The sequence below is a fragment of the Oncorhynchus keta genome, chromosome 1, assembly GCF_023373465.1.
Source record: "Oncorhynchus keta strain PuntledgeMale-10-30-2019 chromosome 1, Oket_V2, whole genome shotgun sequence".
In the NCBI taxonomy this organism is placed as follows: Eukaryota; Metazoa; Chordata; class Actinopteri; order Salmoniformes; family Salmonidae; genus Oncorhynchus; species Oncorhynchus keta.
In genome coordinates, this window is record NC_068421.1 from 88,424,800 (window position 1) to 88,450,983 (window position 26,184).

At 43.2% G+C, this 26,184-nt stretch overlaps 1 protein-coding gene across 1 annotated transcript in view; it reads left to right on the forward strand.

Moving 5' to 3' along the window:
• crb1 (crumbs cell polarity complex component 1) overlaps nucleotides 1–26,184 on the forward strand; it is a 68,093-nt gene that overhangs the window by 20,533 nt on the left and 21,376 nt on the right. The window contains exons 6-9 of the mRNA XM_052464137.1: nucleotides 2,255–3,229; nucleotides 8,823–9,373; nucleotides 14,160–14,325; nucleotides 24,847–25,762. Of these exons, the coding sequence (XP_052320097.1) occupies nucleotides 2,255–3,229; nucleotides 8,823–9,373; nucleotides 14,160–14,325; nucleotides 24,847–25,762 (2,608 nt within the window). The remainder of the gene's footprint in view (nucleotides 1–2,254; nucleotides 3,230–8,822; nucleotides 9,374–14,159; nucleotides 14,326–24,846; nucleotides 25,763–26,184) is intronic.

Sequence of the window (26,184 nt, forward strand, 5' to 3'; positions counted from 1 at the left end):
AGAGGACAGGGACTGTTGGCTACTATGATGACCTGTGGTCACAATGGGATGGAACACTCAGTGGTAGTTGACATCGAGACGAGTGTATAATTATTGGTGGGAAACTTTGAAAACCGGCGCGATGCTGCAAGTGGAAGTATGGATCTGGAGCATTCTATTGCTAAGTGCAGGTATGGTTATAGGTTATAGATAGTTCTTTATGCCTTATGTTTGTTTGTTTGTTGTCAATAACAATATACTACTGTATGGTGGTAATGGCCTTGTTATACTTATCAATCTCATTGAAGTAAATTGTATGAAGTGATTATTGTTGATCGTCATTGTGTTTTAGAGCAAGATCCCCGCTTTTGCTGTTTGTTTTAGCAAAGATTGAGAAAATGTCTTAGTGTCGTAGCTTTTGTTACTATGTGGTTTTCTACTGTATATATGATTGGATGTGTCTATTGGGTCTGTGGACCAGAGGTTGCCCAAAGACTTTTCATTATGCAACAGGCACACGATAGTCCAGTTAGGTTTGAGTATTAACTTGACATGGTGGAGAGGATGGCGAGCTTTAGCTCACAGATAGCATCATGGGAAGGGTGGCACCGCAGGAAGCTTCCTTAAGTCTAGAGCTTAAAATCACTCATCATGTACAGTACAACGGAAGACGTGTTTATGGTCAAGATGTACATGTGTCTTCGGTAAGAAGTTATATTGTTTATGGTGAAGGTTTACATGTGTCTCCAGTAAGAAGTTATATTGTTTATGGTCAAGATGTACATGTGTCTCCAGTAAGAAGTTATAATGTTTATGGTGAAGGTTTACATGCGTATCCAGTAAGAAGTTATAATGTTTATGGTGAAGGTTTACATGTGTCTCCAGTAAGAAGTTATAATGTTTATGGTGAAGGTTTACATGTGTCTCCAGTAAGAAGTTATAATGTTTATGGTGAAGGTTTACATGTGTCTCCAGTAAGATGTTATAATGTTTATGGTGAAGGTTTACATGTGTCTCCAGTAAGAAGTTATAATGTTTATGGTGAAGGTTTACATGTGTCTCCAGTAAGAAGTTATAATGTTTATGGTGAAGGTTTACATGTGTCTCCAGTAAGAAGTTATATTGTTTATGGTGAAGGTTTACATGTGTCTCCAGTAAGAAGTTATAATGTTTATGGTGAAGGTTTACATGTGTCTCCAGTAAGAAGTTATATTGTTTATGGTGAAGGTTTACATGTGTCTCCAGTAAGAAGTTATAATGTTTATGGTGAAGGTTTACATGTGTCTCCAGTAAGATGTTATAATGTTTATGGTGAAGGTTTACATGTGTCTCCAGTAAGAAGTTATAATGTTTATGGTGAAGGTTTACATGTGTCTCCAGTAAGAAGTTATAATGTTTATGGTGAAGGTTTACATGTGTCTCCAGTAAGAAGTTATAATGTTTATGGTGAAGGTTTACATGCGTATCCAGTAAGAAGTTATAATGTTTATGGTGAAGGTTTACATGCGTATCCAGTAAGAAGTTATAATGTTTATGGTGAAGGTTTACATGTGTCTCCAGTAAGAAGTTATAATGTTTATGGTGAAGGTTTACATGTGTCTCCAGTAAGAAGTTATAATGTTTATGGTGAAGGTTTACATGTGTCTCCAGTAAGAAGTTATAATGTTTATGGTGAAGGTTTACATGCGTATCCAGTAAGAAGTTATAATGTTTATGGTGAAGGTTTACATGTGTCTCCAGTAAGAAGTTATAATGTTTATGGTGAAGGTTTACATGTGTCTCCAGTAAGAAGTTATAATGTTTATGGTGAAGGTTTACATGTGTCTCCAGTAAGAAGTTATAATGTTTATGGTGAAGGTTTACATGTGTCTCCAGTAAGAAGTTATAATGTTTATGGTGAAGGTTTACATGTGTCTCCAGTAAGAAGTTATAATGTTTATGGTGAAGGTTTACATGCGTCTCCAGTAAGAAGTTATGTTTATGGTGAAGGTTTACATGTGTCTCCAGTAAGAAGTTATAATGTGGTCATGTGCCTCAATAAGTTATATACTGTACATTATTCATGATTTAAAATATTGCTTCAAAAGGTGAGGAGAAGAAGTATATTTTCTGTACTAGAATAGCAGGAAATGTGAAGAGTGAATATTTCACGCCTGGTACCAGCTCTTAGAGAAAAAGTAAAAACGTACTTTGATTTCCATTCCTCCACAGACTCATTTCTACTGATTGTAGTATTATCGACCCACATCATCACCCAGTCTCCCTTCTCTTCCAGGTACTCTTTGTGAGGAGGTAGTGGACACGTGTGAGCCCAGCCCTTGTGAGAACGGGGGTCAGTGTGAGAGCCTTGTGGGGGGCTATGTGTGCCACTGCCCTCCGCAGAACCAAGATGAGTTCCTGTACGGGGGACAGAATTGCAGCGAGGCTATGGTGGGCTGTGAGGGCCACGAGTGTCAGAACCAGGGCTCGTGTTCTCCCTTCCTGAGCGACGGCCGTCATGGCTACTCCTGCCTCTGCCCCCCGGGCCTCACCGGGCCTCTCTGCCAGACCCCCACAGCCTTCTCCTTCGAGCAGAAAGGCTATTTGCTGTTGCAGAGCCCATTGCTGGCCGCGGAGGCCTCATGCAACATCACCCTGAGCTTCCGGACAGTGCTGCCCAGGGCCGTGCTCTTCCAGCGGAGCAGTGGAGGGCTGGTCCTGGGACTGGAGCTACTGGGGGGCCAGCTGATACTCAGCCTGAGGAGGGAGGCCTTGGCTGGGGGTGGGGAAGAGGGAGAGGCCCTGCAGCTTAGGCAGACCCTGGAGCTCCCTCTTAACGTGACTGATGGGGAGTGGCACTCTGTGAAGGCCGGGCTGGAGGACGGTCTGCTCAGCCTCAGGCTCCTGGATGGTGGGGTCTGTCAGGAGCAGGACTGTGAGAGCAAAGCCCAGGTCAATGGCACCCTGGCTGGGGCGGATCTTCCAGAGTCTCCCCTCCAGAACACTTTCATTGGCGGGGTGGTGGAGGCAGGCGGCGCCCTGGTCCCAGTCCCGGCCTTCATTGGCTGTCTGCGGGACGTGTTTGTGGACTCCCAGCTGGTGGTTCCGGAGGAGTGGCTGAGCGACTCGGCAGTGAACGTGACTGCAGGCTGCAGCCACAGGGACCGATGCCAGGACAGCCCCTGTGAGAACAGAGGACAGTGCATCAACCTGTGGCAGAGCTACCAGTGCCGGTGCCCCCGGCCATACGAAGGTCACAACTGTGCTGAGGGTAAGAATGGAGGAATGAGTGGAGGAGGATAGGGGTAGTGAGGAAAAGGTATGGGAGCCCCCGAGATATTCTCTAATTTCAAGGGCTAGTTTTGCCCATTACTTACATACTGTTGAAGTCGGAAGTTTACATACACTTAGGTTGGAGTCATTAAAACTCGTTTTTCAACCACTCCACAAATGTATTGTTAACAAACTATAGTTTTGGCAAGTTGGTTAAGACATCTACTTTGTGCATGACACAAGTAATTTTTCCAACAATTGTTTGCAGACAGGTTATTTCAGTTATAATTCACTGTATCACAATTGCAGTGGGTCAGAAGTTAGAAGCTAAAAGCTTCTGTTAGGCTAATTGACATAATTTGAGTCAATTGGAGGTGTACCTGTGGATGTATTTCAAGGCCTACCTTCAAACTCAGTGCCTCTTTGCTTGACATCATGGGAAAATCAAAAGAAATCAGCCAAGACCCCAGAAAAACAATTGTAGACCTCCAGAAGTCTGGTTCATCATTGGGAGCAATTTCCAAACACCTGAAGGTACCATGTTCATCTGTACAAACAATAGTCGCAAGTATAAACACCAATGGACCACATAGCCGCCATACCGCTCAGGAAGGAGACGTGTTCTGTCTCCTAGAGATGAACGTACTTTGATGCGAAAAGTGAAAATCAATCCCAGAACAACAGCAAAGGACCTTGTGAAGATGCTGGAGGAAACAGTTACAAAAGTATCTATATCCACAGTAAAACGAGTCCTATATGAACATAACCTGAAAGGCCGCTCAGCAAGGAAGAAGACACTGCTCCAAAACCGCCATAAAAAAGTAACTGCACATGGGGACAAAGATCGTACTTTTTGGAGACAAAAATAGAACTGTTCGGCCATAATGACCATCGTTATGTTTGGAGGAAAAATGGGGAGGCTTACAAGCCAAAGAACACCATTCCAATTGTGAAGCACGGGGGTGGCAGCATCATATTGTGGGGGTGCTTTGCTGCAGGAGGGACTGGCGCACTTCACAAAATAGATGGCATCATGTGGAAGGAAAATGATGTGGATATATTGAAGCAACATCTCAAGACATCAGTACAGAAGTTAAAGCTTGGACGCAAATGGGTCTTCCAAATGGACAATGACCCCAAGAATACTTCCAACGTTGTGGCAAAATGGCTTAAGGACAACAAAGTCAAGGTATTGGACTGGCCATCACAAAGCCTTGACCTCAATCCCATAGAAAATGTGTGGGCAGAACTGAAAAAGCGTGTGCGAGCAAGTAGGTCCACAAACCTGACTCCGTTACACCAGCTCTGTCAGGAGGAATGAGCCATAATTCCCCCAATTTATTGTGGGAAGCTTGTGGAAGGCTACCCGAAACGTTTGACCCAAGCGAAAAAATTTAAAGCAATGCTACCAAATACTAATTGAGTGTATTTAAACTTCTGACCCACTGGGAATGTAATGAAAGAAATAAAAGCTGAAATAAATTATTCTCTGTACTATTATTGTGACATTTCACATTCTTAAAATAAAGTGGTGATCCTAACTGACCTGAAACAGGGAATTGTTACTAGGATTAAATTTCAGGAATGTGAAAAACTGAGTTGAAATGTATTTTGCCTTGGTGTATTTTAACATCCAACTTCAACTGTAGCTACATATGGGAAGAAGTGGAGGGCACTCAACCAACTTGAGTCGAGGTGAAAACAAAAAAACGTATTATATAATTTAAGCAACTATTAAAAACTTGACGTTTCATCCTTCATCGATGGCATTTACCAATGTCCTTCACCAGAGCCATACATAGCTTCATACCCATGCTCAAATGTATTGAACAGAGCGTCCTTAGTAGGCCTACATAACAGAGAGAGTGTAGAATAGAGTCGAGCAGAGCAGTCAGAAGTCACATTCAGAGATCAGCTCCCTGAAAGGATAAATGGCTTAAAGGAGGGAGGAAATCTGTGTTGGAAACGATGACGTAATGCATTGCCATGTAAGGACTCACAATACTTACACAATACATAACACAGATTGATTTGCAATCCTAGACTCACACAAATGTCAGTGCGGAGTATACAGTAGACCCAGGCAAGTCATTTCAGCCCTTTGTTTTTCTGAGAGGGATATTATTAGCCAGTTGCCATCAAAGCAGATTAGTAATAATCAGACCATATTTAAGGAAAGACACACAGAAACACAAACACTGCACACACATCTAGATGTAGATTTGAACTATAGCTCGCCTGGCTGCACCGAATGGCCCTGTGCATAAGCTACATAAGCGGTCGCTTAGGCCCCCCCCCCCCACCAAAAAAGGGGCCCCTCACAAAAAAATTGACTTGGTCTCAATTTACTTTTAAGAGTTAGGATAGTAGGTGCAATGTGGTAGTGCATCAGCAGTTTTTCTGTTATGTCAGTCACTGACAGTCACTCCATTAGCCCATTCCAGCTAAAAATAATTTAAAATCATGACAAAATGTTTAGAATGGCAGAATATATGTGGAATTGTGGAAAATGTACTTTAAAGCTGCAAAATGTTCTCCCTGCCCCATGGCAAATATGTGGAATTTAATGAAATTAGCTTCGAAACTGCATCATTTTGTCTTCACCTAATAGCAAAATGTGTCAAATTGAAGTAAAGTAGCTTTAAAACGGCATAATGTTCTCTCCACCCGGTGGTAAATGTGTAGAATTTCAGTAAAGGAGCTTTAAAAGGGCATAATGTTGTCTCCACCCGGTGGTAATGTGTAGAATTGCAGTAAAGTAGCTTTAAAACGGCATAATGTTCTCTCCACCCGGTGGTAAATGTGTAGAATTTCAGTAAAGGAGCTTTAAAAGGGCATAATGTTGTCTCCACCCGGTGGTAATGTGTAGAATTGCAGTAAAGTAGCTTTAAAAGGGCATAATGTTGTCTCCACCCGGTGGTAAATGTGTAGAATTGCAGTAAAGTAGCTTTAACGGCATAATGTTGTCTCCACCCGGTGGTAAATGTGTAGAATTGCAGAAAGATGTCTTTAAAATGGCTATATTTTCTCTACTCATTGCAAAATGTCAATCTGTGTGTGTTTTTCCTCACACATGCATGTTTGCATACATGCGTGAGTGCTTGCATGCACGAGTGTGTGTGTGTGTGTGTGTGTGTGTGTGTGTGTGTGTGTGTGTGTGTGTGTGTGTGTGTGTGTGTGTGTGTGTGTGTGTGTGTGTGTGTGTGTGTGTGTGTGCATATGCGTAAGTGTGTCTGTGCATGTGATTGTATTTGGCTGCGTTTACACAGGCAGCCCAATTCTGATCTTTTTTTCCCTAATTGGTTTTAATAATTGGGCAAAAGATCAGAATTGGTCTGCCTGTGTAAACACAGCCTGTGATTTAAGAAAAGGTAGACATTACAGGCTGTAGTGTATGATATGAGAAAAGGTAACAGGCTGTAGTGTATGATATGAGAAAAGGTAACAGGCTGTAGTGTATGATATGGGAAAAGGTAGACATTACAGGCTGTAGTGTATGATATGAGAAAAGGTAACAGGCTGTAGTGTATGATATGAGAAAAGGTAACAGGCTGTAGTGTATGATATGAGAAAAGGTAACAGGCTGTATGTAGTGTATGATATGAGAAAAGGTAACACAATCATTATAGCCCTGTTGTAATAATACAATCGTTATAACCCTGTTATAATAACACAATCACTATATCCCTGTTATGATAACACAAATCATTATAGCCCTATTTAATAACACAATCAACACAAGAAGGCTTCCAAGTGGCGCAGGGGTCTCAGTTCTAGAGGCGTCACTAAAGACCCTGGTTCGATTCCAGGCTGTATCACAACCGGCCGTGATAGGGAGTCCCATAGGGTGGCGCACAATTGGCCCAACGTCGTCCGGGTATGGCCGGGGTAGGCCATCATTGTAAATTATATTTTTTTCTTAACTGACTTGTTAAATAAAGGTTAAATAAATAATTCATTAAAAAATCATCAGAACCCTGTTATGATAACATAATCATCATAATCTCATCATAATCTCTCTCTCTGTACAGTACATGATGACCCTAACCCTGTCTCTCTCTCTCTCTCTCTCTCTCTCTCTCTCTCTCTCTCTCTCTGTACAGTACATGATGACCCTAACCCTGTCTCTCTCTCTCTCTCTCTCTCTCTGTACAGTACATGATGACCCTAACCCTGTCTCTCTCTCTCTCTGTACAGTACATGATGACCCTAACCCCGTTTTTCTCTCTCTCTCTCTGTACAGTACATGATGACCCTAACCCTCTCTCTCTCTCTCTCTCTCTCTCTCTCTCTCTCTCTCTCTCTCTCTCTCTCTCTCTCTCTCTCTCTCTCTCTCTCTCTCTCTCTGTACAGTACATGATGACCCTAACCCTGTCTCTCTCTCTGTACAGTACATGATGACCCTCACCCTGTCTCTCTCTCGCTCTCTCTCTGTACAGTACATGATGACCCTAACCCTGTCTCTCTCTCTGTACAGTACATGATGACCGTAACCCTGTCTCTCTCTCTCTGTACAGTACATGATGACCCTAACCCTGTTTCTCTCTCTCTCTCTGTACAGTACATGATGACCCTAACCCTGTTTCTCACTCTGTACAGTACATGATGACCCTAACCCTGTCTCTCTCTCTGTACAGTACATGATGACCCTAACCCTGTCTCTCTCTCTCTGTACAGTACATGATGACCCTAACCCTGTCTCTCTCTCTCTCTCTCTCTCTCTCTCTCTCTCTCTGTACAGTACATGATGACCCTAACCCTGTCTCTCTCTCTGTAGAGTACATGATGGCCCTAACCCTGTCTCTCTCTCTCGGTAGAGTACATGATGGTCCTAACCCTGTCTCTCTCTCTGTAGAGTACATGATGTCCCTAACCCTGTCTCTCTCTCTGTAGAGTACATGATGACCCTAACCCTGTCTCTATCTGTAGAGTACATGATGGCCCTAACCCTGTCTCTCTCTCTGTAGAGTACATGATGGTCCTAACCCTGTCTTTCTCTCTGTAGAGTACATGATGGCCCTAACCCTGTCTCTCTCTCTGTACACTACGTGATGGCTCTAAACCTGTCTCTCTATACATTACGTGATGACCCTAACCCTGTTTCTCTGTACACTACGTGATGACCCTAACCCTGTCTCTCTGTACACTAAGTGATGACCCTAACCCTGTCTCTCTGTACACTACATGATGACCCTAACCCTGTTTCTCTGTACACTACGTGATGACCCTAACCCTGTCTCTCTGTACACTACGTGATGGCCCTAACCCTGTCTCTCTGTACACTATGTGATGACCCTAACCCTGTTTCTCTGTACACTACGTGATGACCCTAACCCTGTCTCTCTGTACACTACGTGATGACCCTAACCCTGTTTCTCTGTACACTACGTGATGACCCTAACCCTGTCTCTCTGTACACTACGTGATGACCCTAACCCTGTTTCTCTGTACACTACGTGATGACCCTAACCCTGTCTCTCTGTACACTACGTGATGACCCTAACCCTGTCTCTCTGTACACTACGTGATGACCCTAACCCTGTCTCGCTGTACACTACGTGATGACCCTAACCCTGTCTCTCTCTCTGTAGAGTACGTGACGGCCCGCTTTGGCAGTGAGGACTCTCAGAGCTATGCCGTCTTCACCATCACAGACAACCCAGGAAGTGACATCACTGTCTCCCTCTTCCTGCGCACACGTCGCCACTCTGGCCTCTTATTGGTGCTCGTCAACAGCACCAGCCAATACCTGCGCCTGTGGCTGGACAAGGGACGGGTCAGAGTTCAGCTCCACAACTTTGAAACCTTGACCAGTGAAAGTGCGGTCAATGACGGAGACATCCACTTTGTGAGCATGGTGGTTGACCGTGAGCATATGGTCCTGTATGTAGGCAACCAGAAGCAGGGCTCGGTGGAGGTCAGGATGGTGGACAGTCAAATGGGAGATGTCGTGTATGTTGGGGGTCTGGCGGAGCAGAAGGAGTCAGCAGCGTCCGGGGGCTACTTTAAAGGCTGTATACAGGACCTGAGGATCAACGGAGAGAGACTGCAATTCTTCAGGCTGGACACCCCGGTGACGTCATATCCTATTGAACTCATGGCTAACGTCACAGCGGGCTGCACTGGGGATGACTCCTGTAGTGTGAGTGGACTGATCAGTCCTTAATCCTCTCTACACTTGCCCCTCCCTGTCTGTCCCCTGTCTACTACCTGTCCTACTCTGTCCCCTGTCCCACCTGCCTTTTACCTGTCCTACTCTGGTCCCTGTCTTTCACCTGTCTTACTCTGGCCCTTGTCTCTCCCTGTCCTACTCTGTCCCGTCTTTTACCTGTCCTACTCTGTCCCTTGTTTTCTTTTACCTATCCTACTCTGGCCCATGTCCTACTCTGTCCCCTGTCTTTTACCTGTCCTACTCTGTTCCCTATCTATAACCTGTCCTACTATGTACCCTGTCCCCTGTCCTTTACCTGTCCTACTCTATCCCCTGTATTTTACCTGTCCTACTCTGTCCCCTGTCATTCACATGTCCTACTATGTACCCTGTCCTACTCTATCCCCTGTAATTGACCTGTCCTACTCTGTCCCCTGTCATTCACCTGTCTTACTCTGTCCCTTGTCTTACACCTGTCCTACTCTGTACCCTGTCCTACTCTGTCCCGTCTTTTACCTGTCCTACTCTGTCCCCTGTCCTACTATGTCCCTTGTTTTCTTTTACCTATCCTACTTTGGCCCATGTCCTACTCTGGCCCCTGTCTTTCATCTGTCCTACTCTGTCCCCTGTCATTTCACCTGTCCTACTCTGTACCCTGTCCTACTCTGTCCCCTGTCTTTTCACCTGCCCTACTCTGTCCCCTGTCATTCAACTGTCCTACTCTGAACCCTGTCCTTCATTTGTCCTACTCTGTCCCCTGTGTTTAATCTGTCCTACTCTGTCCCTTGTCATTCAATTGCCCTACTCTGAACCCTGTCCTTCATTTGTCCTACTCTGTCCCCTGTATTTAATCTGTCCTACTCTGTCCCCTGTCTTTTCCATCGGTCTTCTTTTCCCATGCCATACCCAGTCCTGCCCTGTCTTTCCTTGCTCTGCACACTGCCCTGTGCCACCCTTGCCTATCCCAACCATGCTCTACCAGTCTGGCCCCAGTCTGGCCCCTGCCCTTCCCTTCTCAGCCTTCATTATCCCACTCGTCCTCATTGTCTTAGAAAAGGATGAACGTCACCAATCCCACACAATCAAATTAAATGGTGTTTAAGGGTAAGGGTATTAAACAGAAGTGCTGTGATGTACTTAATGTCAAGTAGAGAGGGTGATTAAAGAAACAAAAGAGGACTGGTAGAGAATAAGGACCTAGAAGAATACTGACAACTGTTTAGATTTGGGTTGGAGTTAGAGTTAGCGTTAGACTCAGAGTTAGGGTTAAAGTCATAGTTGGCGTTAGACAGAGAGTTAGGGTTAGACTCAGAGTTAGGGTTAGACTCAGAGTTAGCATTAGACTCAGAGTTAGCATTAGACTCAGAGTTAGGGTTAGACTGAGAGTTAGTATTAGACTCAGAGTTAGAATTAGACTCAGAGTTAGGGTTAGACTGAGAGTTAGGGTTAGACTCAGGGTTAGACTCAGAGTTAGCATTAGACTCAGAGTTAGGGTTATACTCAGAGTTAGGGTTAGATTCAGTTAGGGTTAGAGTTATTTAGGGTTAGTGTCAGAGTTAGGGTTACAGTCAGTTAGGGTTAGAGTCAGTTAGGGTTAGTGTCAGGGTTAGAGTCAGGGTTAGAGTCAGTTAGACTCAGAGTAGGGTTAAACTCAGAACTATGGTTAGAGTCAGGGTCAGAGTTAGGGGTAGAGTCAGAATTAGGGTTATATTCAGTTAGGGTTAGTGTCAGAGTTAGGGTTAGAGTCAGAGTTATGGTTAGAGTCAGTTAGACTCAGAGTTAGGGTTAGAGTCAGAGTTAGCGTTGATTCAGATGTAGGGTTCGAGTCAGTTAGAGTTTGGGTTAGAGTCAGTTAGACTCAGAGTTAGGATTAGAGTCAGTCAGAGTTAGGATTAGAGTCAGTCAGAGTCAGGATTAGAGTCAGTCAGAGTTAGGGTTAGACTCAGAGTTAGGGTTAGACTCAGAGTTAGGGTTAGACTCAGAGTTAGGGTTAGACTCAGAGTTAGCATTAGACTCAGAGTTAGGGTTAGACTCAGATTTATGCTTAGACTCAGAGTTATGCTTAGACTCAGAGTCAGGGTTAGAGTCAGTTAGACTCAGAGTTAGGGTTAAACTCAGAGCTATGGTTAGAGTCAGGGTCAGAGTTAGGGGTAGAGTCAGAATTAGGGTTAGATTCAGTTAGGGTTAGTGTCAGAGTTAGGGTTAAACTCAGAACTATGGTTAGAGTCAGGGTCAGAGTTAGGGTAGAGTCAGAATTAGGGTTAGATTCAGTTTGGGTTAGTGTCAGAGTTAGGGTTAGGGTTAGAGTCAGTTAGGGTTAGAGTCAGTTAGGTTAGAGTCAGTTAGAGTTAGGGTTAAACTCAGAGTTATGGTTAGAGTCAGGGTCAGAGTTAGGGTTAGATTCAGTTATGGTTAGTGTCAGAGTTAGACTCAAAGTTAGGGTTAGATTCAGAGTTAGGGTTAGGGTTAGATTCAGATGTAGGGTTCGACAGAGAGTTAGGGTTAGACTCAGAGTTAGGGTTAGACTCAGAGTTAGCATTAGACTCAGAGTTAGCATTAGACTCAGAGTTAGGGTTAGACTGAGAGTTAGTATTAGACTCAGAGTTAGAATTAGACTCAGAGTTAGGGTTAGACTGAGAGTTAGGGTTAGACTCAGGGTTAGACTCAGAGTTAGCATTAGACTCAGAGTTAGGGTTAGACTCAGAGTTAGGGTTAGATTCAGTTAGGGTTAGAGTTATTTAGGGTTAGTGTCAGAGTTAGGGTTACAGTCAGTTAGGGTTAGAGTCAGTTAGGGTTAGTGTCAGGGTTAGAGTCAGGGTTAGAGTCAGTTAGACTCAGAGTAGGGTTAAACTCAGAACTATGGTTAGAGTCAGGGTCAGAGTTAGGGGTAGAGTCAGAATTAGGGTTATATTCAGTTAGGGTTAGTGTCAGAGTTAGGGTTAGAGTCAGAGTTATGGTTAGAGTCAGTTAGACTCAGAGTTAGGGTTAGAGTCAGAGTTAGCGTTGATTCAGATGTAGGGTTCGAGTCAGTTAGAGTTTGGGTTAGAGTCAGTTAGACTCAGAGTTAGGATTAGAGTCAGTCAGAGTTAGGATTAGAGTCAGTCAGAGTCAGGATTAGAGTCAGTCAGAGTTAGGGTTAGACTCAGAGTTAGGGTTAGACTCAGAGTTAGGGTTAGACTCAGAGTTAGGGTTAGACTCAGAGTTAGCATTAGACTCAGAGTTAGGGTTAGACTCAGATTTATGCTTAGACTCAGAGTTAGGGTTAGAGTCAGTTAGACTCAGAGTTAGGGTTAAACTCAGAGCTATGGTTAGAGTCAGGGTCAGAGTTAGGGGTAGAGTCAGAATTAGGGTTAGATTCAGTTAGGGTTAGTGTCAGAGTTAGGGTTAAACTCAGAACTATGGTTAGAGTCAGGGTCAGAGTTAGGGTAGAGTCAGAATTAGGGTTAGATTCAGTTTGGGTTAGTGTCAGAGTTAGGGTTAGGGTTAGAGTCAGTTAGGGTTAGAGTCAGTTAGGTTAGAGTCAGTTAGAGTTAGGGTTAAACTCAGAGTTATGGTTAGAGTCAGGGTCAGAGTTAGGGTTAGATTCAGTTATGGTTAGTGTCAGAGTTAGACTCAAAGTTAGGGTTAGATTCAGAGTTAGGGTTAGGGTTAGATTCAGATGTAGGGTTCGAGTCAGTTAGAGTTTGGGTTAGAGTCAGTTAGGGTTAGTGTCAGAGTTAGGGATGGAGTCAGGGTTAGAGTCAGAGTTAGGGTTAGAGTCAGTGAGGGTTAGAGTCAGAGTTAGGGCTAGAGTCAGTGAGAGTTAGAGTCAGAGTTAGGGTTAGAGTCAGGGTTAGAGTCAGTTAGACTCAGAGTTATGGTTTGAGTCAGGGTTAGAGTCAGTTAGACTCAGAGTTAGTGTTAGACTGAGCATTTGGGTCGGAGTCAGTTAGACTCAGAGTTAGACTCAGAGTTAGGGTTCGAGTCAGTTAGGGTTAGTGTCAGAATTAGAGTCAGGGTTAGAGTCATTTAGAGTCAGAGTTAGGATTAGAGTCAGTCAGAGTTAGGATTAGAGTCAGTCAGAGTTAGGGTTAGAGTCAGTCAGAGTTAGGGTTAGACTCAGAGTTAGGGTAAGACTCAGAGTTAGTGTCAGGGCTAGATTATTTGACTTTATTTCAGAACATAGGCCATTGACTTAATGTCCTCCATCTCCCTCTATATCACTCTCTATCTCCATCCCAAATCCCTACATATTATACTACACTGAGTACACCAAACATTAGGAACACCTTCCTCATATTGAGTTGCACCTCCAGTTCTTGGTTCTTGACACTAACCAGTGTACCTGGCACCTACTACCATACCCCGTTCAATGGCACTCACATTTTTTTGTCTTGCTCATTCCACCCTCTGAATGGCACACAAACACAAACCATTTCTCAATTGTCTCAAGGCTTAAAAATCATTCTTTACACTGATTGAAGTGGATTTAACAAGTGACATCAATAAGGGATCATAGCTTTCACCTGGATTCACCTAGTCAGTCTATGTCAAGGGAAAATTCAGTGTAGGATTCGTGTATAATGGCACACCAGAGATGCTTTCTCTATGAAAGCCTTGTCGACGCTAAGTGTTCAGTAAGCTACTAGCTGTCTTAGTACAGCTGTCACTGTGCTCTCTTACCCAGTCAGTCAGACATGAGCATTTATGAATAATACAAGATAACCTGTCCCTCTATGCTTTAGTTCTGATAAAAGAATAATAATGATGTGTTTCTGTTGTTCTTCTTCCTCTCTAGAGGAACCTGTGTCAGAACGGAGGGATGTGCTACTCCATGTGGGACGACTTCACTTGCACCTGCCCCCCCAACACTGCAGGGCGGCGCTGTGAGGAGGTCAAGTGGTGTGAGCTGTCACCCTGCCCCGCACGGGCAGAGTGTCACATCCTCAGCCAGGGATACGAGTGTAAGTCATTCTGCTCTAAATCTGTCGCCCGTCAGTCCGTCCGTCCGTCCGTGAGGTGGGAATGGGATTAGGACAGATTAGCCTGTGGTTGGATTAGTGATGATTTACATGGCTGTCCGTCTGCCCTGTCACCCATGTGATGAGCTGTCCTGGAATAAGGACAGAAACAACACCGTCATTCACAAGCACACTATACAGTGTTGTTGTGTATACCCAGCACACGTACCTTCCTCATATCCATCCTGTTGTGGCTGATTTTCTGTTACTGTCACAACAATTTTCAATCCCAATGATAATAACTAACAATCCATAGCTCTGATCAATTCCCGAGGTTTGTAAGACCATGGGTATAATAATAATAATTAGTCAAAGACTCAGTTTACGCAAAAGGTTAGTACAGTTTATTCAGAGAACGTTCTAAAGTCAAGAATACAAAGACATCCATTTTATAGCTGCGCACATACTTCCACACAAACAGTAGGTATCCTACGCACATACTGTCCTGCTACCCAGCCGACAAAGATTAGGGGAGGCCGTGAGAATCACTCCCTGTCCTCCCTCAAGATAGGGAGACCCCGGGAAGTACTCTCAGTGGCCCCCAGCCAAGGTCGGCACCGAATCTTGCTCAGACAGTCTGTTTTTAAGATACTATAATAGACATATTGTACAGATATATTGCTATACCCTAATTCCGCCTAAAAACTACAGTCACGGATATAGAATTCTACTGACTAAAACCACACATATCATTAGATTAATCTCATGATTCTAATCAATTTCATACAATCATATGGTTTCAGGGTGGAATATTCTAATCATTCATTTAAACATATAAATCCCATTAACAATCCACCCTTAATGACTAAATAATACACACTGATACCTCAAATACTACATAGAGACATAAATATATAACCCAAACATGAATGTACAGCTGATATTCAGCAATGACTGTAGGCCTATATTCAATTATAACGCTTCCTGTTAGGATTTCTATTTTTTATTTTTTATTTTTTCCCCACCTTTATTTAACCAGGTAGGCTAGTTGAGAACAAGTTCTCATTTGCAACTGCGACCTGGCCAAGATAAAGCATAGCAGTGTGAACAGACAACACAGAGTTACACATGGAGTAAACAATTAACAAGTCAATAACACAGTAGAAAAAAAAGGGGGAGTCTATATACAATGTGTGCAAAAGGCAGGAGGAGGTAAGCGAATAATTACAATATTGCAGATTAACACTGGAGTGATAAATGATCAGATGGTCATGTACAGGTAGAGATATTGGTGTGCAAAAGAGCAGAAAAGTAAATAAATAAAAACAGTATGGGGATGAGGTAGGTGAAAATGGGTGGGCTATTTACCAATAGACTATGTACAGCTGCAGCGATCGGTTAGCTGCTCAGATAGCTGATTTTTGAAGTTGGTGAGGGAGATAAAAGTCTCCAGCTTCAGCGATTTTTGCAGTTTGTTCCAGTCACAGGCAGCAGAGTACTGGAACGAAAGGCGGCCAAATGAGGTGTTGGCTTTAGGGATGATCAGTGAGATACACCTGCTGGAGCGCGTGCTACGGATGGGTGTTGCCATCGTGACCAGTGAACTGAGATAAGGTGGAGCTTTACCTAGCATGGACTTGTAGATGACCTGGAGCCAGTGGGTCTGGCGACAAATATGTAGCGAGGGCCAGCCGACTAGAGCATACAAGTCGCAGTGGTGGGTGGTATAAGGTGCTTTAGTGACAAAACGGATGGCACTGTGATAGACTGCATCCAGTTTGCTGAGTAGAGTGTTGGAAGCCATTTTGTAGATGACATCGCCGAAGTCGAGGATCGGTAGGATAGTCAGTTTTACTAGGGTAAGCTTGGTGGCGTGAGTGAATGAGGCTTTGATGCGGAATAGAAAGCCGACTCTTGATTTGATTTTCGATTGGAGATGTTTGATATGAGTCTGGAAGGAGAGTTTGCAGTCTAGCCAGACACCTAGGTACTTATAGATGTCCACATATTCAAGGTCGGAACCATCCAGGGTGGTGATGCTAGTCAGGCATGCGGGTGCAGGCAGCGATCGGTTGAAAAGCATGCATTTGGTTTTACTAGCGTTTAAGAGACGTTGGAGGCCACGGAAGGAGTGTTGTATGGCATTGAAGCTCGTTTGGAGGTTAGATAGCACAGTGTCCAATGACGGGCCGAAAGTATATAGAATGGTGTCGTCTGCGTAGAGGTGGATCAGGGAATCGCCCGCACCAATCTATTACAATCTTCATTAAAAAAAACAGTCGCAAACAACAAAAACAGTCTCATCCAACATTGGCTCCTCGTAGTTAAAAGAGCGGAGCCATCTCCTTGGCCTGTAGGCCTATATTCGTCATCCCACTGGCCGGAGCTCGGAATCGGTCCGTAAACCTCACCATCTGTTGCGTCATTGACCTCTCCAGGGTCCCAGTAATCAAACCTCTCATACATGGGACCAAACAACATCCACACATAACCAAAACACTCATACAGGTGAAAGTTGCCCACAACACAGTGATTATGACATTTTTCCATTTCCCAAACACACTGTCAAACCAATTTGTTAGAGCATTATCCACCCCAGAGTTCTCTGCTAATTCGTGAGCTAATGTGGTTAAACCAGCCAGGGCCTTGGTCACTGATCCTTCTGGAGTTGTGTTATCGGGGATGAAAGTACAATATTCTGATCCGAATATCACACACACCCCACCCTTTTCAGCCAGTAACATATCCAATGCTATTCTATATTGCCATACCATCAAACTAGTTGCAGCTGTTTGTTCTGCTAATCCTTTTATCGACTCTCTAGTATAGTTGATGAAACGCTGTTGGTTATAGTAGATATAATTGATCCAATCTACATTTTTATTGAGAGTTGACCACCAGAAGATGCTTGATTCCAAGCCAGCCCATATCTGATTCCTAGCTTTGAACTCATCAGTCACCCCCGTTGGAACCCCAATGCTGTCAATGTAAACTCTATTGTCAAAAGATCCTGACGGAGCACTCCTTCTTTCTCTTCTACCTGGCCCTAGGTCTTTGTGTTGGATAAGGGTGAAGGGCATGCCTAACTGCACTAGTGCACAAATACCGGTCCAATGTGTAGGCAGATCAGGCCACAGCTTCATACCTCCACACAACCACCCAGTCAGGTCCCTCATTGTCTTGTCGGTTGTAACATTATCTGTCCTATTGCATGTTCTTACTTCCCCTACGGCCCACCCGTGTGTGATGTATCGGGACATACAATAATAATGTCCTCCTGTATCTGTGAAAGGGGGAAGTCTGGATGTAATGGGCACATGGGGATACAGATAATGCAGATCAATGCAACTGTCATTGTCTGGCTTCATGAACAGCTTTATCATACGGGCCATTCCCCTGGGTGAATCACTTTTATCAAGTGGAAAGGGGATGGTTGTCGACTGAGGTTTTGCTGTGGCGCAGGCATAACATTCCTCTTTCGCTACTGATCTGGCTGTATACTGAATCCAATGCAACCATAGGTTGGAATCCCCATAACCAGTTTCCATCTCAATCACTTCCTTAAGATCTTTTGTCTGTACTATCCGCACCGGTCCTTGGCTCTGGACGACTCCACGGTCAGTATCTGTTTTGTCAGGGGCTCTGTTTGTGTTCTGGCTGGCTGTAGAACTATCACCGACTCTAATCTCGGCTACCCGGAATGGTACCGTAGTGTCGACCGAAACCTGGTCAAAACCAACATACCATAACCCTAAATCCTTCACTATACTCCATCTTCTTCCATACAGTGTATGTGAATTTATATAGCCCTCTCTCTCGGTGTGAGCTATGACCTGTTTTCATGAACTACACGGGGACCTGCACATATATCTTCCATAATGGCTCATAGTTCTAGACTGCCATGGGGTCAGAGACCCCATTTGGTCTACATAGAACTCAACTGAGACATCCTTCCCTATCTCTATTCTCACTTCCTGTTTACCCAGATCAAGTGATCTCTTATGCTTGGTTAATACAAAATCCTCATCATCTACACTATGGGTCCAATTACCACCTTCTGCATTCTCGGATGGGTCATGGTGTATTAGGAATATGGCTCCCATAATAAGACAGACCAATCAGACCAATCAGACCAATCAGCACTCCTGTAAAGCCCCACCCTTTCCCGGAGAACATATCATCAGCTAGATGCCAGCCCATACTTTAACTTCTATGAACGCACACAGGGAGGATAGGACGGGTTAGGGAATCTTCGTTAGAGGTGACCCCCAAACTTTTTTGGTATTCGGTTCTTCTCCTAACTCTGTGATTGTTCGACAGTGTCAGTGTGTCTTACCCTCTTGCGATGTGTGACATGAACCCAGGTAGCTCTTTCAGCTATTCTCACCGCGAAGGCTGTCACCAGGAGTACTTGATATGGCCCCTCCCACCGTGGCTGCTTCCAGTCTATTCTCCTTAGGGACTGGATCCACACCCAGTCTCCTGGTTGGATTGAGTGAATCACCTTCTCTTGTAATTCACCTGTTGGACACAAAATCTTGGACATACGGTTTTGGTTAAACAAACAGTCTTCTCATGTGTTCTACTAGTATATCTTCAACTTCTATGTCTTCTTGTTCTGGTCCCTAACTCTGGCTTTCTATTTGTTGCACATGATTTGCTAAACTGTCATCCATTATTTAAAGAAATAAATCAGAGTAAACCAACTCTAGGGATAATATCCTCACCTAATATTTTAGTTCCCATAATTGTGCCCGCCAACTAAGTTGGGAACTCTTCTACCCATTTGCTATATTTATCTATTATAAAAAATAAAATAAAAATTATTATCCAATAGGCCACCAAGTGTCCTAACCTATCCCCCCTATTGATACATGGCTCTGCCCATGTATCAATATTGCCGCATATCTAAACAATGACAGGTAAGATTAGTAAATGATCCTTATGTCAGACATTATCTTGTAGGATTGCCCCTTTCATTTTCCACATGTCCAACTCTCCCTGGGGCGTTCGTTCATAGCTATCCTGTAGCAATCAAAGGGTCTTATCTTCTTTAAGATGTATCTGTGCTGCTTTGTATGGTTTTAAATGCCTATGTGCTTGTCTGTGTAAATAGTAACCTTTCTCTCCTTTCTTATTTCACCGGCACTAGTCAATGCTACTATTTCAGCCTGTTGTACAGAATCATTTCTAGGCAATGGTTCAGGTTCCAACACCTTAGTTCCTGAAACCAACTAAGCTTTATTCCCCTTTTGTCTCCCCTTAGTAACTGTTATCTACCCATTCTGTGTCACTTCTATCTCCTCTCAATCCTGGCTTATTATGAGATTCTAACCTTCGTACTGCTCCAGGTCTCCTGCTCCTCACTCCCAGACCATCAAGGTCACCTTAGGCCTCCGCACAGGGCGGGGGAGCCCTTCTCAGTCTGCCTTTTCTACTATCTGTCTGTCAGTATCAAATATAGGTTGTTTTCAAATATTGCATTAAATGTCTCACTGTCTCCTTGTCTGAATTCATGGATTTTTTGAAAAATCACCTGTCTATGGTGGCAATCTCTAAGGTTATTACATAGTTTGATTGAGGTTATCTCAATGCTCTCAATAATCCTGAATCACCACAGATATATATATATCCCTGGCTTCGATTGGCTTCGATTAGGTTCTAAATACTTAACATAAGTCTACCATTAATCCAAGGCTATGCCCTTTCTTTCTTCTCATTGGTTCAAATTACAACTATGTCAAAGAACTATAAACTCGTTCATAATTATCCACTCAGTTTACCTTAAAATCAGTATCACAGATGACCTTAAATTCATTATCCAAATGGCCCTCCCATGAGGCTGATCAGACCACAAAGGAAAGCCATGATAGAGGTCAAAAGTCATACCACCCTTTACAGTCGTGTTTCTTACTATATTATACAAATGAAAGAAAAAACATCAAACATTTTCTACATGTTATATCCCAGGTTCCCAGAACATTCCCTTTATCTAAAGAAATCACGTGTTTAAAAGCTAGGGGGCACTATTTTTATGTTTGGAAAAATAACGTTCCCAAAGTAAACGGCCTATTTCTCTGGACCAGATGCTAGAATATGCATATAATTGATAGATTAGGATAGAAAACACTCTAAAGGTTCCAAAACTGTCAAAATACTGCCTGTGAGTATAACAGAACTTATAATGCAGGCGAAACCCTGAGAAAAATCCAACCAGGAAGTGGCTTCTATTTTGAAAACTCCATGTTCCATAGCCTCCCATTGCTCCATTTAAAGGGATATCAACCATATTCCTTTTCCTAACGCTTCCTCAAGGTGTCAACAGTCTTCAGACATAGTTTCAGGCTTTTATTTTAAAAAATGAGCCAGAAAGATAACATTGATAACATACATCAGGTTTTGCTGAGTTTTGCTCGCGCAACAGAATTTGGACAGCTATTGTTTTTCCCTCTCCTACTGATAAAGACATTTGCGGTTGATATATTATCGATTATATATTTTTTAAAACAACCTGAGGATTGATTATAAAAAACATTTTACATGTTTCTGTGGACATTACGGATATTATTTTGAATTTGTTATTTAGAATTAATTAGTCTTTCAATTTAACCTCAACAGGCTATTAAAATGTTCAGTTTATATCTTAAACAAACACTAACAACCGTATCTTTTCAGGCAAAACATATCAATAGTTGAATTACAATCAGAAACCCAAATTTTAGTCTCTTGGTGCATAGTGCCGGAGCCTCCACTCAAATAACCCTATTTATAATTGTCTGTAGTCATAAAATTCAGACAAGTACTACAGACAATTCCCAGAAAATAGCCCTCATTTAAAGGCCCAAGCGTTTCCCCAGCGAGGATTCTCCTTACTCTCTCTATCTGCAGTTTCGGTGATTGTGTCCTACTTTGTTACAGTATTTGCAGGGTGTTTTACAGTCCCTGGCGAAATGTCCTGTTTCATCGCAATTAAAACACAGCTTCTTAACACAATTAAAACACTGCTTCCCTCTGTCTCTGTCATCGCGTTTCTCTGTTTTTCCCCTTCTATTTAAAATCTTTCCTGCTCTTTCCCCAAGAGTGGCGATGAAATATTCCGTTCATGTCTGATCTTTCTTACTTTTCTATTCCTTGAAGCCTCCTTTATGCTTATCTACAGTTACCCCGATAGTGACCATTAGGTACTGATCTCCTTTCTTTTCTATTCCTTGAAGCCTCCTTTATGCTTATCTACAGTTACCCCGATAGTGACCATTAGGTACTGATCTCCTTTCTTTTCTATTCCTTGAAGCCTCCTTTATGCTTATCTACAGTTACCCCGATAGTGACCATTAGGTACTGATCTCCTTTCTTTTCTATTCCTCCTCTGTCTGGCTGTAGGCGCCTGATCTTTTTCTCTCTGTTCTTGCCTTTGACCCTCTCTCCTATCCTTTCTGTCCTCTTTCTCTCTACAGTCTCGGTGATTGTGGCCCACCTCATCGCAGTGCATGCATGGTTCCTCACACTCCTTAGCCAAATGTCCTGGCTTGCTACAGTTGTAACTCATTTTCTGTTCTCGGGTTCTATCCATTTTCTACTCTCCATGTTTATTCAATTACTATTATGGTTCTCCTCACAATCTATCTGTATGTATTTCTATGATCTATGTATGTGCTTTTTACCGTTATTATCCTTAACCTATGTTGATAAATACCTCCCGTTAATCTTTCCTAGAATTTTACAATAATTATTTGTATGAATCTTGATATATTATTTGGATCTCAGATGTTATATGACCATAAGTTCTACTTATTCTTAGTTGTTCCTTGTGACTTTTGACTGAGAAATATATCTATCTCACACGCAAATAATTATCTTCTTATTCTATGTGTGTGCTTTTCAAATTCTGATTAAATTACTCCTGTGTCTCACTATTGATGTGTATGTCACTACTCCATCAAATCAAATGTATTTATATAGCCCTTCGTACATCAGCTGATATCTCAAAGTGCTGTACAGAAACCCAGCCTAAAACCCCAAACAGCAAGCAATGCAGGTGTAGAAGCACGGTGGCTAGGAAAAACTCCCTAGAAAGGCCAAAACCTAGGAAGAAACCTAGAGAGGAACCAGGCTATGTGGGGTGGCCAGTCCTCTTCTGGCTGTTCCGGGTGGAGATTATAACAGAACATGGCCAAGATGTTCAAAAGTTCATAAATGACCAGCATGGTGGAATAATAATAAGGCAGAACAGTTGAAACTGGAGCAGCAGCATGGCCAGGTGGACTGGGGACAGCAAGGAGTCATCATGTCAGGTAGTCCTGGGGCATGGTCCTAGGGCTCAGGTCCTCCGAGAGAGAGAAAGAAAGAAAGAGAGAATTAGAGAGAGCATATGTGGAGTGGCCAGTCCTCTTCTGGCTGTGCCGGGTGGAGATTATAACAGAACATGCCCAAGATGTTCAAATGTTCATAAATGACCAGCATGGTCGAATAATAATAATATGTGTGTGCTCACACTCGATGTGTAATCTGCTATCTCTTAACCTATGTGTGCTTTTCCTTTCTTGAAACTTTGTCTATAGTGGTGTCGATCAGACATTAGGTCTCCCCATATACAACCTATAAGCTATTTTCCAGGGGTCGTAAATCCCTAGTCAGCAGCCTATTTTTCTGTTGTTCCTTGTTCTTTTGACGTTAATATGTCGTATCTCACTCCGCTATATTAGGTTTCCCTTCTTTATTTCAGTATTGTCTTTTGAATCGGATCTATGGCTAATTCACTTTTGTTAATTGACCATTTGAGTTATTTTGTTCGCATAGATTGCTTGCTAATAACCTCTCGGCCATCCCTCAAATAACCTTTCGGCCATTCCTCACAGACCTCAATTATTAAGCTATTTTTATTTATGGTAGTGCACATGTACCTCAGGTCATTGCGGCCCTGTTCCCTCAATCGATCTTACTTTACTTTATTTCACCTTCTATATTACGTTTTCTGGCTACTTTACTTTTAGGTCTTACTGTTAGATATTGTACTTCAACCAGTTTTACTTTTAGGTCTTACTGTTAGATACCGTACTTCAACCAGTTTTACTTTTAGGTCTTACTGTTAGATATTGTACTTCAACCAGTTTTACTTTGAGGTCTTACTGTTAGATTCTGTACTTCAACCAGTTTTACTTTTAGGTCTTACTGTTAGATACCGTACTTCAACCAGTTTTACTTTTAGGTCTTACTGTTAGATTCCGTACTTCAACCAGTTTTACTTTGAGGTCTTACTGTTAGATATTGTACTTCAACCAGTTTTACTTTGAGGTCTTACTGTTAGATTCCGTACTTCAACCAGTTTTACTTTGAGGTCTTACTGTTAGATTCCGTACTTCAACCAGTTTTACTTTGAGGTCTTACTGTTAGATTCCGTACTTCAACCAGTTTTACTTTGAGGTCTTACTGTTAGATACCGTACTTCAACCAGTTTTACTTTGAGATCTTACTGTTAGATTCCGTACTTCAACCAGTTTTACTTTTAGGTCTTACTGTTAGATATTGTACTTCAACCAGTTTTACTTTGAGGTCTTACTGTTAGATATTGTACTTCAACCAGTTTTACTTTGAGATCTTACTGTTAGATTCCGTACTTCAACCAGTTTTACTTTTAGGTCTTACTGTTAGATACTGTACTTCGAAATGTCTTATTTAGATCTGTGACCCAGTGCCGCCAACACTAACATAGATACTTTTGTCTTAAACTTTCTCTACATTAGATTATATGGACAGTATACCCGATACACATCTTACTTACTGTTAGCTTTACAGTTAAAATCCTCCCTCACATTTATCTAGCTTTTTTTGTAAGTTTAGAATTTAAACCCAAACTAATGAATAAAGATCACCAAACTTATCTTGCAGCTGACAATTCAATGTTGGTTGGATTTCGTCACCGTTTTCTGTCGTGTACCAGTTTGCCACCGGCCTGAAATGGAACCTTAATTTCCAGAGGCCAGGTGTTTAACTTAGGATCTCTGATCCGTCCGTGCACGGTTTTCGGCGCTCCCATGGGACGACAGAAAACAGGAATTGAAATCCGTCTCGAAGGACCAAGTTGTCACGAGAATATTCAATCCCAATGATAATAACTAACAATCCATAGCTCTGATCAATTCCCGAGGTTTGTAAGACCATGGGTATAATAATAATAATTAGTCAAAGACTCAGTTTACGCAAAATGTTAGCACAGTTTATTCAGAGAACGCTCTAAAGTCAAGAATACAAAGACATCACACACAAACAGTAGATATCCTACACACATACTGTCCTGCTACCCATCCGACAAAGATTAGGGGAAGCCGTGAGAATCACTCCCCGTCATAATCATATGGTTTCAGGGTGGAATATTCTAATCATTCATGAAAATCCCATTAACAGTTACTTGTTCATATCTGTATTTATTGCTTCACTACTACTTGTATTCCATGACATGGTTGAGGATTAAAACCTTTTTTTAAATGACCACATATTTACATAATTATCCCTTCTTCTCCTTCACAGGCTTTTCCAACGCCACTTTCCTTGACGACAGCAGTGTGCTGTCTTACCGCGGTAACGGCCGTATCCAACGCAGCCTGGCCAGCATCTCCCTCAGCATGCGCACCCGTAAACGCCACGCCGCCATCTTGCACGCTGAGAGTGGGACGGAGTTTGTGACGGTGTCTGTGCAGGATGGCCTTCTCTTCCTTGAGCTCCAGAGCGGGGTGGGGGAGGGTTCCTCCACAGTGTCCCTCAGCAGTCGGAGGAGGGTCAGCGACGGGGAGTGGCACAGCGTCCACCTCTTCATGGTCACCCCCTGGGCAGAGGCATCCCGCTGGACCATGATGCTGGATGAGGAGGCGGAGGAGGCAGGGACCTCCAGCAGCGAAGGGGGCAACCTGGACTTCCTCAGGGAGGAGGTGGACATCCTGCTGGGGGGGCTGGGGCCCGAGGCTGGCTGGAGCCTAGTGGGGTGCCTGGGCACCGTGGAGGTGGGGGGCATCGCCCTGCCTTACTATAGCCCTTCAGAGGTCAACCTTCCCCGGACTCAGGAGGAGCAGTTCCTGCGGACATCCCCCAGCCCACCCAGGGGCGGGTGCAGTGGAGGCCCGGTGTGCCAGCCCAGCCCATGTGTGAACAGAGGCAGCTGCCAGGACCTCTGGAACCTGTTCAACTGTAGCTGTGACGAGGGCTGGGCCGGACGCCGTTGTGAGCTCAACACAGACACCTGCGCCTCCAACCCCTGTATCCATGGCAACTGTAGCGTTCAGGGGCTGGCATACAAGTGTTCCTGTGAGTTTGGCTACACTGGCATGAACTGTGAGGAGGAGGTGGATGTGTGTGAGAACCATCTATGTGCTCATGGAGGGACGTGTCTACATGGAGTGAACAAGTACGCCTGTCTGTGTGCTGAGAACTACACCGGACCTTACTGCAAGTGAGTCACATGGCTGGGGTCAGGAATGGAATGAAATGTAATATTTATTTGTATACAAAGGACTAAACGCAACAGAAAACCGTCACCTCATTCTGAAACATTGTCACCAAATTGTTATTGCTTTTATGTTATTTTTGTCTGTGAAGTTTGTTTAAGTCCCTTTGAGTTTATACACAATTTTGAAAAATATTAAGTTTGAAGTCTACAAATAGACTACAAATAGACTTTAATAACTGGCAGTTGAAACAATAACATCATGAAACAATATTTCATGTTTTGAAAACGGGTTCTGCAACTTGTACATTTCAATGAGATAAAAGTTTAATCAATGCATCTCCATGCAACTTCACCAACGTGATATACAGGACAGGACACCAGCGGGACTCTCTTTTAGTGATATACAGGACAGGACACCAGCGGGA